This window comes from Diabrotica undecimpunctata, chromosome 2 (assembly GCF_040954645.1).
Source record: "Diabrotica undecimpunctata isolate CICGRU chromosome 2, icDiaUnde3, whole genome shotgun sequence".
Classification (NCBI taxonomy): domain Eukaryota; kingdom Metazoa; phylum Arthropoda; class Insecta; order Coleoptera; family Chrysomelidae; genus Diabrotica; species Diabrotica undecimpunctata.
The window spans coordinates 141177550-141192834 of record NC_092804.1 but is presented as its reverse complement, the minus strand read 5'-3'; the positions used below and the strand labels follow the sequence as shown (position 1 = coordinate 141192834).

Here is a 15285-nt window from a genome sequence, read left to right as displayed (position 1 = left end):
ATTCCTTCACTTCTGCTCTTTGTGAATCTTATAGAACGTCATATTTCTTTGTGTGTGTTCTCACTGTCCGTTTTTAATTCTTCTTACAAGAGCATTTTTATTTGGCCAATTTTTATTATGACAAATGTCAAAACTATTTTTAAATAGCATTATAAAACTCAGAGGGTGACATTTTTTTGAAATCCCTAAACCCTACATTTTTTTACTCTACCTTTTCATTAGACATTGCAAGTCTTTTTTTGGTACTTTTTAAAATAGCGTTAAGTGTATTTATTTTGTTCAATTAAAGTTTTCATTTTTTTACAAATATGCAATATGTTATTAAAATGTAGGTATACGCTTACATTTTTCATGTTATGATTATTAAGAAGTAATTTATTTTGAATAAATGATGAATAAACATTAACTTTCTGCTAATATTCACAAACTTACCAAATATATACAACTACTCACTAGCACAACATAGACACCATAATAGTTACACATTTTGACGTATAGGTACATAAAAATATTAGATTCGAATAATGGTATACATATAACATTCAAACTATTAAGATAAAATACAAAATGAAATTAGGTACACCTCATTTTATCTTATCTCTTGGTAATATAATATTTTTGTTGACAAGAATAAGTCGAATCACTGTAAGATTATTTCAATTTCATTATACCTAACTCATTAGGCTTTCTGGTTAAAAAACTGTGTAAATAGGCATATACAGGTCAAAAGTTTTCTATTTTTCAATTTATTTTGCTTCGGTTCTATATTTGAGTTTTGTTGTTGGGTTAATTTTTCTAGGTAGGTTAATTTTTTTTTTCAATTTAGTTTGATAACATGTGTAATTTGCATCTAGTCTAACATATTAAGTTTATTACAGCTTTAGTAATTTTGTATGAATAATATCCATTATGATATAAACCTCAAAGCTCTTCGATCTTGAATCCATTAATCTCCCCAACAATAGTAGAAACAAAGTCAATAATTAAGTCCGAAAACCATATTTAACCTGAATAAACAAAATAATCAATATGATGAAGCTGTGGGGTAGATTTATTTCTATTCAGTTTTATAGATCATAACTCATCGACATAGGTACATCAAAAATGTCTAAAGATAGCTTTACATCTAGACAAGTCTCATATTATGCAAGTCGTCTTGCATATCATATCTCCTGCCTAGCGTGATCTGTTTACATCAGAGCTATTTTTGCGCAATTTTGAGATACCACTTTCACTGTTGCCAACGGAAGAAATATATCAAAACATTACCTTTGGATATTTTACTTGGACATTTCAGTAAAGCATTAAATATAAATCACAAATTATCACATCCAATAAATAACTTTTACACTTACACAACAAGGTTAAGTTTTTTCCTAAATTATAAATTTTGATATATTGGTAACATGAATTGTAATGAAAAAATAGAACTCGTTCTAATTTTTCGTCTAGCACAGATATTGCTTGGAAATATTGCGTGGGCATGCGCAGTTACATAATCTGTCTTACATAGCTCTTGCATAACATGAAAATTAAATAATGTAAAGTCGACTTAAGGAACACCATTATTATTCCAATTTTTTCAATAAAAACTTATTGTTAATACATACCATTCGATTTGAAAATTTGTTCTCTACAAACCAAGGTATGCTATGTAAATTAATTTGTCAATTGCACCGTTTTATTAAGGCAAAAGTGACAGCGCCTCAAAGAAATAGTGCTTCAAATCTTCAAAAGATAGTCTTAAGATACTTTAAAATTTTACTAAAACAAAATTATTAAATGCAAAGATAGTCATGGAGCGATGGCGTTTAAATATATTCAAATGGTAAGTGCTCTGAATATGATTCAGGCTGATCTTTCACAAGCTAATGTGGCACGTCATTTTGACGTATCTCCGAGTGTGATTTCGCCATTGTGGCGTCGATGTGAACAATTTGGTAATGTCGCCGAAAGACATGGGGGTTGTTAATGTGAAACTACTCCTCGACATCATCCGTATGTGGTGGGATTAGCTCGTCTAACTGTGTATATAACTGCACGTCTCTATGGGGCCTTAGAAAATACATACATTACCGTACGTGACCAACCTTTAAGAATAATTTAAATGTAACTGATCTGCACACCAGACTTCCATTTAGGGTTCTCATGTTTCGTCATGAAAATCGTGGACTCAGATTAAGGTCGGCACAAGAATATGTGGTTCTTACAAGAATGGAGTTTTATGTTCTTCAGAGATGAAGCTAGGTTTTGTCTCTACTTGTTTGATAGAGAGCCTCGTTTGATATCTAGAGGGATACACCGGATGATCATAATCAAAATGGTCATACGGGCAGGTGAGATTGACATTTGGATAGGAGCGGCTATATATTGCGCATTACTATTCCTTACATCCCATATATTTGATTAGTGAGCAGTAATTTAAATACCTGTTGGTGTGGGTTGGTTTTCTGTAAACTTTGATTGCATATCCTGGATTCCCTCTTGTGATTAACACATCCAGGAAAGGAGGTGACTTGTTGTTTTCTTTTTCCATGGTGAATAAATCATTGATTCTTCTTTACTGTTGGTGTCCATCAGACATTTATTTAAAGCTTCTACTTCGTGAGGTCAAATAGAGAACACATTATCTACATATATTCACCATACTGTGTGCTAAAGGTACTATGTCTAGGAGGAAGTTTGACAATTTTCTTGAAGGAGAGCCCATGCTGCTGCAAATTAATCTGAAGGGTACATTTTCTTTACTGAATTGATACTAAATTTTTGGAATTCCGTATAGGTGTGTTGTCCTGCTGTTATTTGGAGTTTTCTGTGGCAGTCTTCGATTTGTGACCAATTCTTGTATGTCAGATAGTTTTATCTGCTATTTAGACAGAGTTGTACCGATCGCTGTTTTATTGTCAAGATTTATATAATTAAATTTAGATCCATTTAGGTCCATTAAAATATAGATCTTTATTTAAGTATTAATGTATTCATGTGTATACAGAAATATATATTAACACTACAATAGAAAGAGTAAGGTTATAATACATTACGTTAATATTGTTTTCTAAGAATCGGGAATAAATAATAATAAACAATACAAAAAACTATTAACACTTTTTATTTATAAATGGAGAATATAGTGTTGTCTTTATCATCAAGGTTTGACATATTGATTGATAATTTTTATAATTATTATTTAACAAGTCCTTTCAAATATATAAGACGTGGTGTAATTGTTTCTCTTTGAGGTTTCGTCTGTAACTGCAGCAGACATTATTAAAGCCGATGCAAATCATACAACCATAAGAAGATTAAATCCTAAAAAACACCCAACGAAATAGATCTACATCCAAAAAGAATCAATCGCAATATCGACAAACAACGAGAACCAAAAAGTAAAGCTGTCTTATTGTATATTAAAGATGTTATAAATATAATCGGCAAAATATTAGCAAAACATCAGAAATATAGAAGAGCAGATCCTTCTTCTTCTTTAAGTTCCATCTTCTATCGAAGGTTGGAAATCATCATGGCTATGCGGACTCTGTTGACTGCTGCTATAAAAAGTTCTGCACTACTGCATTCAAACCATTCCCTTAAGTTTTTAAGCCAGGATATTCTTCGTCTTCCCACATTTCGCTTTCCAAGGATTTTGCCTTGGATAATCAGTTGTAATAATGCGTATTTTTGCCCTCTCATCACATGTCCTAAGTACTCAAGTTTTCGTCTTTTGATAGTTAATATCATTTCCGCCTCATTTCCTATCCTTCTAGTTACTTTCACGTTTGACATTCTTTGAATCCATCATATTCGTAGGATTCGTCTGTAACACCAAAATTTAAAGGCGGCCAACTTATTCAGATGGACTTGTTTTAGTGGCCACGCGTCCAAGCCATAAAGAAGAGTAGAGAACACGTAACATCGAAGCATTCTCAGGCGTAGTTCTAACCTTATATTCCGACAACAAAGAAATTTTTTGTTTTAAAGTTTAATGAATGATGCACGTGCTATTTCAATGCGTGTCCTAATTTCTTTGGTTTGGTCTACATCTGATGTTATCCATGTTCCTAAGTATTTATAGTTATTAACACTCTCAATTGCATTATCTTCAATAGTCAATTGGATATTTGCATGTGCAGATTTAGTTATGATCGTGCATTTAGTTTTCTTTAAATTTATGTTCAGTCCGTACTCATGACAGCGTTCATTAAGGCGTTACATTACGTTCTGTAAATCATTGTTTTTATCCGTCATTATTACTGTATCGTCTGAAAAACGTAAGTTATTCAAAACTTTTCCATTGATAGATATACCTTCTATTGAGCCTGAGAGCGCTTTTTGAAATACCGCTTCACTGTAGACATTGAAAAGTAGTGGGGACAGTACGCAACCCTGGCGGACTCCTCTCTGTATTTTGATATTTTGGGTGTACTGGTTGTCAATTCTTACCTTGGCAGTTTGATTCCAATATAAATTAGATATTATTATCATCATATCATAGATATAATTTCAAGAGCAAATCCACTTGTGAAATTTACCAGATTCTCAATGGTTATAGAGAAATACTTGTTTGCCAAAAACCAGCCGTTACAGAACAAAACATCACACAAGACAACTATCAAATTTCATACGAAGAACTATAACGGCTTATAATAAAATGCTAAAACATCAAAATAATATCCATGAATATTAGGGAGGCTATCGATATTTAAAACTACCTGATTAACTATAATTGTAAAAAACAAGATTTGCATCTAAACAGAGTGTGGCTCTTAACACTACAAAATATAAATCCCTTCCAAAATGCACCTAAAACTCCAATAACGATTTGGACCAACCGACTAAGATTATTGTTAAGATACAAATTTAGAACTTTTAATCATAACTACAACTGAAAAGCATCATTTAGAATCCAATTGCTATCAGTAGACCACTTCACTGACCCAAGTGCCATTATAAAAATAGATATAGTACAATTTACTCCTACTACTACTTTCAACCTTTCTTTTTTTCCGAAAACGAACATTGAAACAGATGCAGACTTCTTCATTGCTTTTGAAGTCTAACTCAATTGCGGACCAAAACTTCAGGGAGAAACAGTTACAGAACATTGTCTATCGAATACAATGCACCATTACAAAACATCTTTGGCGAAAGTTTACATTTGCTGCGTTAAAAATTATTTAATAAAATTTGTAATAAACATATTTCTGTACATCTATTTCACTTTGTATATAAACGTAAAAAAATAAAAATTTAATACATTAGACAATTATTCGTCATCAATCATATTTTCGTGAATCCAGTCTGAAAAATATGTAATACGTGAAAATACCACTGGCCAACCAATCTCGCATCCAAAAATTACTCCAAATGAAACAATGCCGACCTAAAATACATTTTATAATTAAAAAAAATATATTAAAACAACTTTACTAAACCAAAACATTATAAAAAACTGCTTGAAGAAGTAATTTCAAAAATAAAGAAATTAGAAAAGAGGAACTAACTGTTGCTGTGGAAATTTATTTCTGTAAATCTGCAGTAGTATGGAGACTAGAAAGGATAAGAATAGTACACAGGAATTCATAGTAGTTGTAGCATTTTTTTGTCCCATTCTGTATTTCAAGTTTCAGTTCAAGTATTTCAAATATCATTATGTACAAGGTTTTAATTTTGTTTTTTAAAAATACTTCGAAGTAAAACACTTTCGAAGATTTCTCTTCGAACGAAAATAAACAAAATTTAAATGTTTATTTTCAGATTGCCTTGGGCTAATCGTTTCTCTGTAAGAATTGTGTCTCAAAAGCTTCAATTGGAATAAACAAAATCGAATCATTTATTTGCATTGAAAACGGTCGCTAACAGAGTTATAAGTGTTTGTTTTTAATGTACAATGCTCCTGGCAGATGCCTCTACGCGCAACCAATAGCTCATTAAGTGGTAATATTGAGAAAGTTAGGAGAATTAACATTAAAGCGGCTTTTTTTTTCAATTTATTCCCGGTTGAGATCTGGAACAGGTTGGGGGTCTGGCGTCTCACCAGATACCCAGTAGCATCAATTTTCATTTAGACCATCTGAGAGTCAAGTAAATATTTTTGTCGTTGTTGGCCCGCAAGAAATAGGAGTGAAAGTATAAGTTATTTGCGATTTTATTATTAAGAAACATATGGTTTCCTTAATATTTGGACATGCCTGCTTATGGCGGTGGAGGTAAAGCAGTGTCCGTAATTCATCAACTTGTTGGCTGGGAAGCAGTTTCCCCAGTCATTTTTATTAAGAGAATCCACAAAGTCTGCAGTCAAAGCGTGTATAATGAAACAAAGAGAAGTTTACAGTAAGTTTTTATTGTTTTCCTGCCTTAGCAGATTATTACTGAGCTGAATAGTTCCGGATGGTGGTCGATACAAAGAAAGATATACCTGTAATTATTTTTATATACTTTTATTTACATTACATGTACATTATTTTTTTTATATGCAACACCAAATTTATATGAAGAGTAGATAGTAAAAAGAGAGAAATTCTCCTATATACATAATAATCACGATATGACAATGACCAAGGTAAGTTTTAATTTTTCATTGTTTTAAATAACATTCAATATTAAGATAATTTTTAAGTATTTTACCAGGTCATTGAGAAAAATAATATTTAACTATTTATAAAGATAAATGAAGGTACCTATAAAGGGTACCCCCGATAAGTTAGGCAAACTGCCCTCAACCCCAGAATTAATTTTTTTGTTTTTTACATTCTATGTGATTAAAAAATAAATAGAAGAAATTGGGCGAAACACCTTTAAATTCATCCTAAAACCACTTTTTTCAAGCTTGTTAAGGATTTTGGCGGGATTAATCATATTTTTTCAGACAGTCATTGAATTAATTTTCTCATATCACTTTTTATGTAATTAAAAAATAAAACTCAGTGCAATTTGTCTATTTTTATGGACCCGTAGGTTGAGTGTACCTACATTGTACATAACCTAAAAATGCATTTTTTTTCGAAAAAAGCATATAACTTTTTTTTCAGAGGTGGCTGCAGGTTTAATTTTTATTTATTTTATACATTTGATCAAAAACTTTATCTCTGATTTTTTTGAGATTTTTCTATATGGTGTGCCATCTTCAAAAGTCCGAAACACTACTTTTTTAGGGGATTTGGGGGATTGACTCCATTTTATAGACTGCAAAATAGATCATATCAAGGTTGTTTATAGGTTATATAATCAATAGCACGCCTAATAGATAGCATGCTCAACGACCGAATGTTTCAAGTAGTGATGGGCACAGATATCAGCCTACCAAAGAAACTTAAGAATGGCCTACCACAGGGGTCAGCGCTCTCTCCACTACTATTTAGCTTATACCTTGCAGATATGCCGGAAACGCAGTCAAGAAAGTTCGGATACGCCGATGACTGGGCCCTCGCTAGACGATGCAGAATACTAGAAACGTCTGAAGAAGTTCTGACGGCAGACTTATATACATTGGGCAAATATTTTCGCAAGTGGCGACTTCAACCAAATGCATCCAAAACAGAAGTTAGTTGCTTTCACCTGAACAATAAACTTGCTGGAAAGGAACTCAACATACGGTTTGAAAATACCACACTTACCCACAACAAAACACCGAAGTACCTGGGCGTAACACTAGACAGAACGCTATCATTTAAAGAGTATTTAACAAAAACTGCCCAAAAGTTGAGTACAAGAAATAAAATTATACAGAAGCTCTGCGGTACCACCTGGGGAGCATCGGTTTCCACTCTCCGCTCTACTGCCTTAGCCCTTGTTTTCTCGACCGCTGAATATTGTGCTCCAGTCTGGCTACACAGTCCACACGTAAAAAAGGTCGACAATCAGCTGCACAGCACTATGAGGATGATAGCTGGTACAATTAAATCAACTCCCACCCAATGGCTTCCAGTATTAAGTCACATCCCACCTCCACATTTACGACGAGTCGACGAACTTACACGTGAATACAAAAAGACCATGAACAATATAAACCTGCCGATCCACCAAGATACCGAGGATGCCGAGGAAGCCACCAGGTTTTGATCTTCCACGCAAAACATGGTCCACTCTAAATAGGATCCGAACCAGACATGGCAGATGTGCATACATGCTACATAAATGGGGAAAGAACCCGTCTCCTCAATGTGACTGTGGGGAGAACCAAACCATCTACCACATTATTCAAGAGTGTCCCTCAAGATCCTACAATGGTAGCCCTGAAGACTTCCTGTTTGCAACTTCAGAGTCAATTGATTATATTAATACACTTGATGTTTGTTTGTAACTATTTAAAGTTTGTCAAATACCTATATTACTAGTGTTTGTGTATTTGTTCTAAATATGTTCTAATTGCCATACGATAAATAAATAAATAAATAGGTTATATATATTTTAAAGTAAATAAGGCCTTTAGGACATTCAGAAATTGGACGAAGCACCTTTAAGCTACCCATAAAACCATGTTTTTTAAGGTTTTTATAAGTTTTTGAGGGGTTAATCATATTTTTTGAGATCGATATAATGTCAATAATTTTTTTCATTTTTTACATTTTATGTAATTAAAAAATAATATATTTTTATACTGTCTGTATGACTGAAAGTACAGTCAATTTTGAAACTGGGAAATTTGGTTTGTTTTTGAAATAGGAAAAATGATTAGTTAAAAAGAGAATGTGGAAGGAGAGTTTAAATGTTAGGTGAATTTTTGAGTAAGTGGTGATCCACGTTTAACTTTAGAAGGAAAATCATGCAATCCTGACAACTGAGCGAGTTCCGGAAAACTTAACCAGTGTAAAAGTAATTTGTGAACAAGAGTTAAAAAGTGGTAGCAATGCTGGTCTATAAATGCTGATTAGGAGAAATTGCAGTTTAAATTAGTAGTAGTTATTGTAAGTACAAAAAAGTTATTATTCATCGGAAGAAACATAGACAAGGGAATTTCTGGCAGCCAAAAGAAATCGAAAGAATCGTTAGGACGTTGTGTACTGTGTACAGAGTACAGAGATTTTGATGAACGAATATTGGGAAATTTCAGAATTAAAAGTTATTCGTGTGTTTTGAGAAGAACTTTGCTGAGGTATAAAGATTTGAAACTAAACATTAAAACAAAGATTAAGAGGTATTTCTGAACTTAAATAAGAACCTTGAAATATAATAAAATCTAATTAATAATTTGGGGTCTGTAATTAAAATTATCCAGATATATGAAATAAAACTGAATAAATCATTTTTGTTTGTTTTTTACATTGAAATTTATTAAAACTAAAAATTGTATTTAATTTATTAGAACCATTCAAGATTGTAATTGCGACATGAGGCTTGGATTTTGTGTAATCATTGGTAAAAAAACTTATGAATGACTGATCTTTCACTACAATATTTTAGTTGTTGATGAAGCAAAGTTCACGACAAACGGGACCGTTTCCTCCTACAATTGCCGGGATTCATTGAGCTAGTTGAAACCTTCCTTTCATTGGGATAGTGATAACGCATATTACATAATTTGAATAGTCAATTTGCTAAAAAGATAAATGTTTGTGTACGTTTTACCTTTTTAAAAAATCAGACCGTATTTCTGGAGACGTTAAATCAGGAAGTATATTTGCATTTGCTGGATAACTTTTTATTATCGGAATTAGATTACCTTCACTTGGAGCAAAGAGGTCAAATTTTTGTGTTATTTAAGAATTTGATGATTAGAGGATGGCTGGATAAACATTATCCTGAATGATGAAGAGGACGGAATGAATCAATAGTTTTTCCTCTCAGATCACCCAATTTTTTTTTTGCTTCGTTACGAGTTTCTCTGTATATTTCGTTGTTTTTATCTGTTTTATTTTGCAAATACTCTGGTTGATGTCGATGTACATGGCCATCTTGTTTCACTAACTCCGTAGTTTATACTCCATAGGATATAGATATCTGCATATACATATAGGTAATGGATTTTGACAAGAGCTATGACCTTGTAAATAACAGGTAAACTTGTGTACTGCATCGGCATGACTCATAGCTCTTGTTAAAATCCATGTCCTCTATAACCAAACCTCTACTACTTTATCTGATTGGAGAATCTATTCCAACTGGTAAAATAACTAATGTCTATGTCATTAAAAAAACCTTCGTTACTTGTGTTAAGAATTGCTGCATTATTATAGATAATATAATCAGTACTGAAAGGTGTATTTTTATTATTAAAAAGTAAATATTGAAAACTTACTTGGACTCCATGAACAACCAATGGTCCTCCAGAGTCGCCGTTGCACGTAGCCCTACCACCAGTGCCTGATGCGCATATGTGACTATCGGTAATACTTCCTAAGTAATGTACACCACACCAAAAATTTGAAATAATGGGAATATTCACTTCCCTCAATACTGGTGAAATATTTTTAGAATAATCACTATATCTTCCCCATCCAGTTGCTAGAGCATTTTTTCCTTTATAACTAGCTTTTGAATTTTCGGGTGGAAGTGCAATCGTTTGGATATCATCTAAAATATTTGAATATATTGGTTTGGTATTGTTAAATTTGGTTATATAAATAGGATAAAATATTATGTATATGCAATATAGTATGTTACTAGGTTTTTGTAATCTTCATAAGAATAAAAGCACAGATTATAAAAAAAATGTTTAATATTTTTTGACTTGACCTTATTTAAGAAAAACTAACCTACTAACATAAAATCAAATTTAAATATTCTTTAAACCTAAAAACAATTCTATGTATCTTATTTATATCATTTGGCAGATTATCAAAAGAAGTTATATACACTTTATTAGAACAAGATACCCCATTTTTATGAAGGGTCGAAAATACTTGAGGCAAATATGCTAGTATAAATTCTCCTCACAGTAAATGGCAATATTTCTATTAACTCTTTCAGATCCTCGGTTCATAATAGTTATTATGCACAAGTATTTCAGCTAGCTCCATCTTTAAGAAATCTTGACTACTAATGTGAGAAACTTCTGTAGATCACTTAGAGGAGCCTTTATTTTAAAACTGAATCATAATCGCGACGCAGAAGTAATTGTAACGAGAACTTCCTCATGGTAAGTATATAAAAATCCAAGAAAATCCATTTGCTATATAATTTTTATCATTTTTAACATAATTCCATTGTGCAGTAAAACGATAAAAGAATTTATGTTCATACGTATTTTGTAGAAAAAAAATATTTATACCAATAAAAAAATCGATTTTTATTTGTTGGGCATAATTATGAACATAAGGATTGGACTGAAATGGAAATGAATAGGTATATTTTCATATATAATTTAATTTTTTTTGAGCTAGATGCAATAAATATACATGTAGGTATAATACATGTTTTTAAAAAAATATGTATTTTCGTTTTTTATATATTTTTATTTAAATGTGGGTTTTAGTAGGTGATTTACTAAAGTCTATGAAAATATTTTTATTTTTAAAGAGAAAATACGATCCAGAAAATGAAAAATATGCAGCTATTTTATTGGAATTACTGGATACCGTTTCTGATATTAAACTTAGTGACGAGAACGAGGAGGAAGATATTACAGAAATCTTCTTAAGTAAAATAAAAGTTCGTGTAGGTGTCGATAAATTGGGACCTATCTGAGTCATACTGGAATGAGGAGAGAGATAAAACTAACATTTCAGAGCCCTTGTCAGGCAAAAAAAAGATGTTCGTGTAGGGGCTAATCACACAGAGGCCACAAACATTCAAATCCCTGAGTCACACGAGGATGACGCGAACGAATCTTGGTCACACTAGGATGATGAGAACGATTTACCATTTGATAGACCATTTACCTCAAAAGAAGGCTATTTTAGCTTTGTAACAACCAAAAAATCTGTAAAATGGTGTAAGAAAGATTTTGAACCTCGAGATTTGGCTTGGAATAAGAAACAACAACCTACCCATACAACGCTCCAAGTGAAGAGCATCATGATCCTTTATATTTTTTTTCTAAATATTTTTAGAAGCCAACATTTTTTCTAAATACTATTAGAAGCCAACATTTTTGACGAAATACTTATGCAAGATGCCAAAAACTGTGGTCAATATCTGCCTATTTGAGTTAAGTATATATATTCGAGCGTTCAACCATATATTATTTTAAAATATATTTCTCTTTATTTTTGCTAATGTACATTCATATCATAAAGGTAATAATAAACGAGATAATTCAATAACTATGCTTCCTTCTGTCCTACTATTTTCCTTCTTAACTCGGAAAATATCGATCATACAAAAAAATTTTACAAAAGAAATTGTAGGAAATCGCATTTACAACAATTTCAGTTTTTACTCTTTTGTCTAAAAGTTGTAAATGGCGGAGATATTGAGCAAAAACGGTTCTCCTTTAAAATCAAGATGGCCGCTACGCAACGGCGGAATTCAGTCTCGATTTTAAATTTACACAACTTTTGATCCTCTTGATGGTTAGAATAGTAAAATTTGGGACAGCTCGCCATGCAAGGTCAAATACTATCCTGACTGGATTATTATAGAAAAACTTAAAATTATAGATAGTAAATACATGGCACCCATAACAGCTCTTCACAAAAGAAAAGTACAAAATCTGAAACTCATTTTAAGTAGATCACCTTTTTAAAAAACGTTTTCTAAAGGAGCTAGATCCTTTACAAAGCGTTTTTAAAGATGGCGTCCTATTATCGGTTTAATTCAAATATCTTCAAAACGGTTGTCGTTTAGCTGATAACATTCTGTATAAATTTTTTTTAGTGGAATGTGTCCAATTGTTTGGCGTAAATACTGTTTTTAATTGCAGTCATAAGCGGTTCGTTTAGAAAGGGTATTGATTTCCATTTTTACGCACCATTTTTGAGAAAAATTGATTTGTACATTTTATGTATTAACCCTTGCAGGGCCAACCTTTTATTAGAACTAGATAGGACCAAGGGGAGTCAATAAATATCCACATATATATTAATCAAAAACGTACTTATTTATTAAAAGTAATTTAAAAATAACACTTTTACAAATAAAAATGTATTCCTAGATGTTAATGGAACAGTTAAGAAAATAAGAATTTATAATTCTTCCGACTTCAGTTAAATTAGCATGATCGCAGGATACACAAACATTTGACTTCTTACTGCTGTGCTTACCGCATACATACTTCTGGCATTTTGAACAAACTATGGTTGTTTTTGTCAATGTATTGGTCCTTTCTCTTCTAGGATTTGCTAATTTGCAACATGAATGGCATCGTCCTTTTCTATGTTGGAATAGTGTTGGTACAATGATGTTGGAATGGTACAAAAGTGCATGGCATGCACTACAAAATGTGCAAAAGTCCATTTAAATTTGCTTTCAATTCTAAAGTATTAACACCTCCCTTAGTCTCATTATAAAAAATATTTATATCTGATTTATTTTTGTGTTCGTCTCTTACAACATGATCAGAATGCTGGGTTGATAAAAAGAGAAATATGTTTGGAGGCTTCTGACATGTTACATAAAAAAGAAGAGTAACTGGTGAGTTTCCGGACTTTGGATCTGAAAATGCAAACATATTTGAAAACAATTGTCTTCCTTCTGTTTTCTTAAGTACCTTCGGTATATGCCTGCGATTTTGTTGAAGAGTGCTAACTAAAGTCAGACCGAAGTCTTTTGCAGAGATCTTCTACAAGCTCCAAATAAGTGTAATATCTGTCCGTCGTTACATTACATCTAGAGTTTCAAATCAGAGACAGCAATTTGTTTACTATTCCCTGTGGACCCCTAGATGCTGGTATGTTGCCTTCATATTTTTCTGCATAAACCCCCATACGCAAAACGTAACGAGTCGAACAATCTACAAATATACGGATAAGAACACCATATTTATCAGGCTTTTCCTGCATGAAAACTTTGAACGTACGTCTGCCCCGAAATAAAGATAACATTTCCTCTATTACGATGCTCATACCTGGTCTAAAATATTTCAAAAATGTATCGTTCAGCAAATCAAACATTTACGTAAGGGTGCAAACTTGTCTGCGTGTTTCCTCTCAGTTCTGGTGGTGTTATCGTCAAATCTTAAAATTTTTGTCACTTCTCGGAATCTGTTTCGACTGATTGGGGCAATATACGATGATCTGCCGAATTGTTTAGACCACAAATCGTGATATTCTAAGTGTTTGGTATCATTATTAGCTCCCATCAAAATGAAAATACCAAGTAAAGCTAAAATCTCGGTATCATCTGTTTTTGGCACGTTTTTACGTTCAGCTTCTCCATTGGTATGCCGCACAAGATTTTGCAATATTTCCGGAGTAAAAAATTTTTAAAACAACTCCAATATATTTTCTACTTTGCCTCCATGTTGAAGTCCTGGTTGCTCACGAAAAATGTTTGGTATAGCTCGCAGTATAGGGCGTGGTGGGTGGTCTAAGTAGATTCTTCCTAACTTTGATTTATATATATGTGGCTTGTCACAGTTTTCATCAATTGTGTCGAAACTAGAACTATAATCAGTTGAATTTTCAATGTCGTCGTCGTCGTTGAACACTTCAATATGGTCTTAGTTTTCACTCACGTCTGAGTCACTGTTGCTGGACCTAATGTTTAACCGAACCTTAAAATCGGAGAGTTTGGCCACTACTTCTTCTAATTCTTTTTGCGTTAAATATTTATTCATTTACAGTTTTCTTTTCACATACATACTATATACAAAAAATGATTCAAACTGCGCTAAACAAGCGGCTAAACAAAACAGAAGCGCAAGACAAAAACCTAACACGGCAGAGGCAGTACAAATACTGCAAAATATTATTTCAACGTAACTGTTTACTCATGGTACAATGAATACACAAGGTATGATACATAATGTTCCAAAATCGGTTCGCTTTCGCGCATGACGTAGTCAAGATCGCTTATTCCCGCAACATTTGAATGTAGTTGTATAGGAAAGACTTTTAATTTTAAGTTTTTTTTATATAATTTGGCTAATTTAATTATAGTAATTATAAAGAGATGATAAAATTATGTTATTATAATATTTATCCTTTATAAAACATAGATATCCTTTATAAGACAAGTTTTAATTATCTTTTATTACACGTAGGTACAGGTTAATTAACTTATACTCCAGAGTTCGATATTTCAGATGTTTAAAAAGATACAGAAAAGTGGTAATGGAGGTACACAAAATTTGTACGTATATATACCTACTGAACTAAACACAAAATCAAAATAAATAATGACAAAGTCAACTTTATTTATATCGAATGAGCTAGCTGGCCATCGAATATGAGTGTAGTGAGGGCACAC

At 32.3% G+C, this 15285-nt stretch overlaps 1 protein-coding gene across 1 annotated transcript in view; it reads right to left on the bottom strand.

Annotated features, from left to right (window-relative positions):
* The window catches only part of LOC140433939 (uncharacterized), a 50912-nt gene that overhangs the window by 25117 nt on the left and 10510 nt on the right, over window positions 1-15285 (bottom strand). The window contains exons 4-6 of the mRNA XM_072521911.1: window positions 10235-10509; window positions 5265-5380; window positions 433-571 (exon numbers count right to left, since the gene is read on the bottom strand). Coding sequence (XP_072378012.1) covers window positions 433-571; window positions 5265-5380; window positions 10235-10509 — 530 coding nt within the window. The remainder of the gene's footprint in view (window positions 1-432; window positions 572-5264; window positions 5381-10234; window positions 10510-15285) is intronic.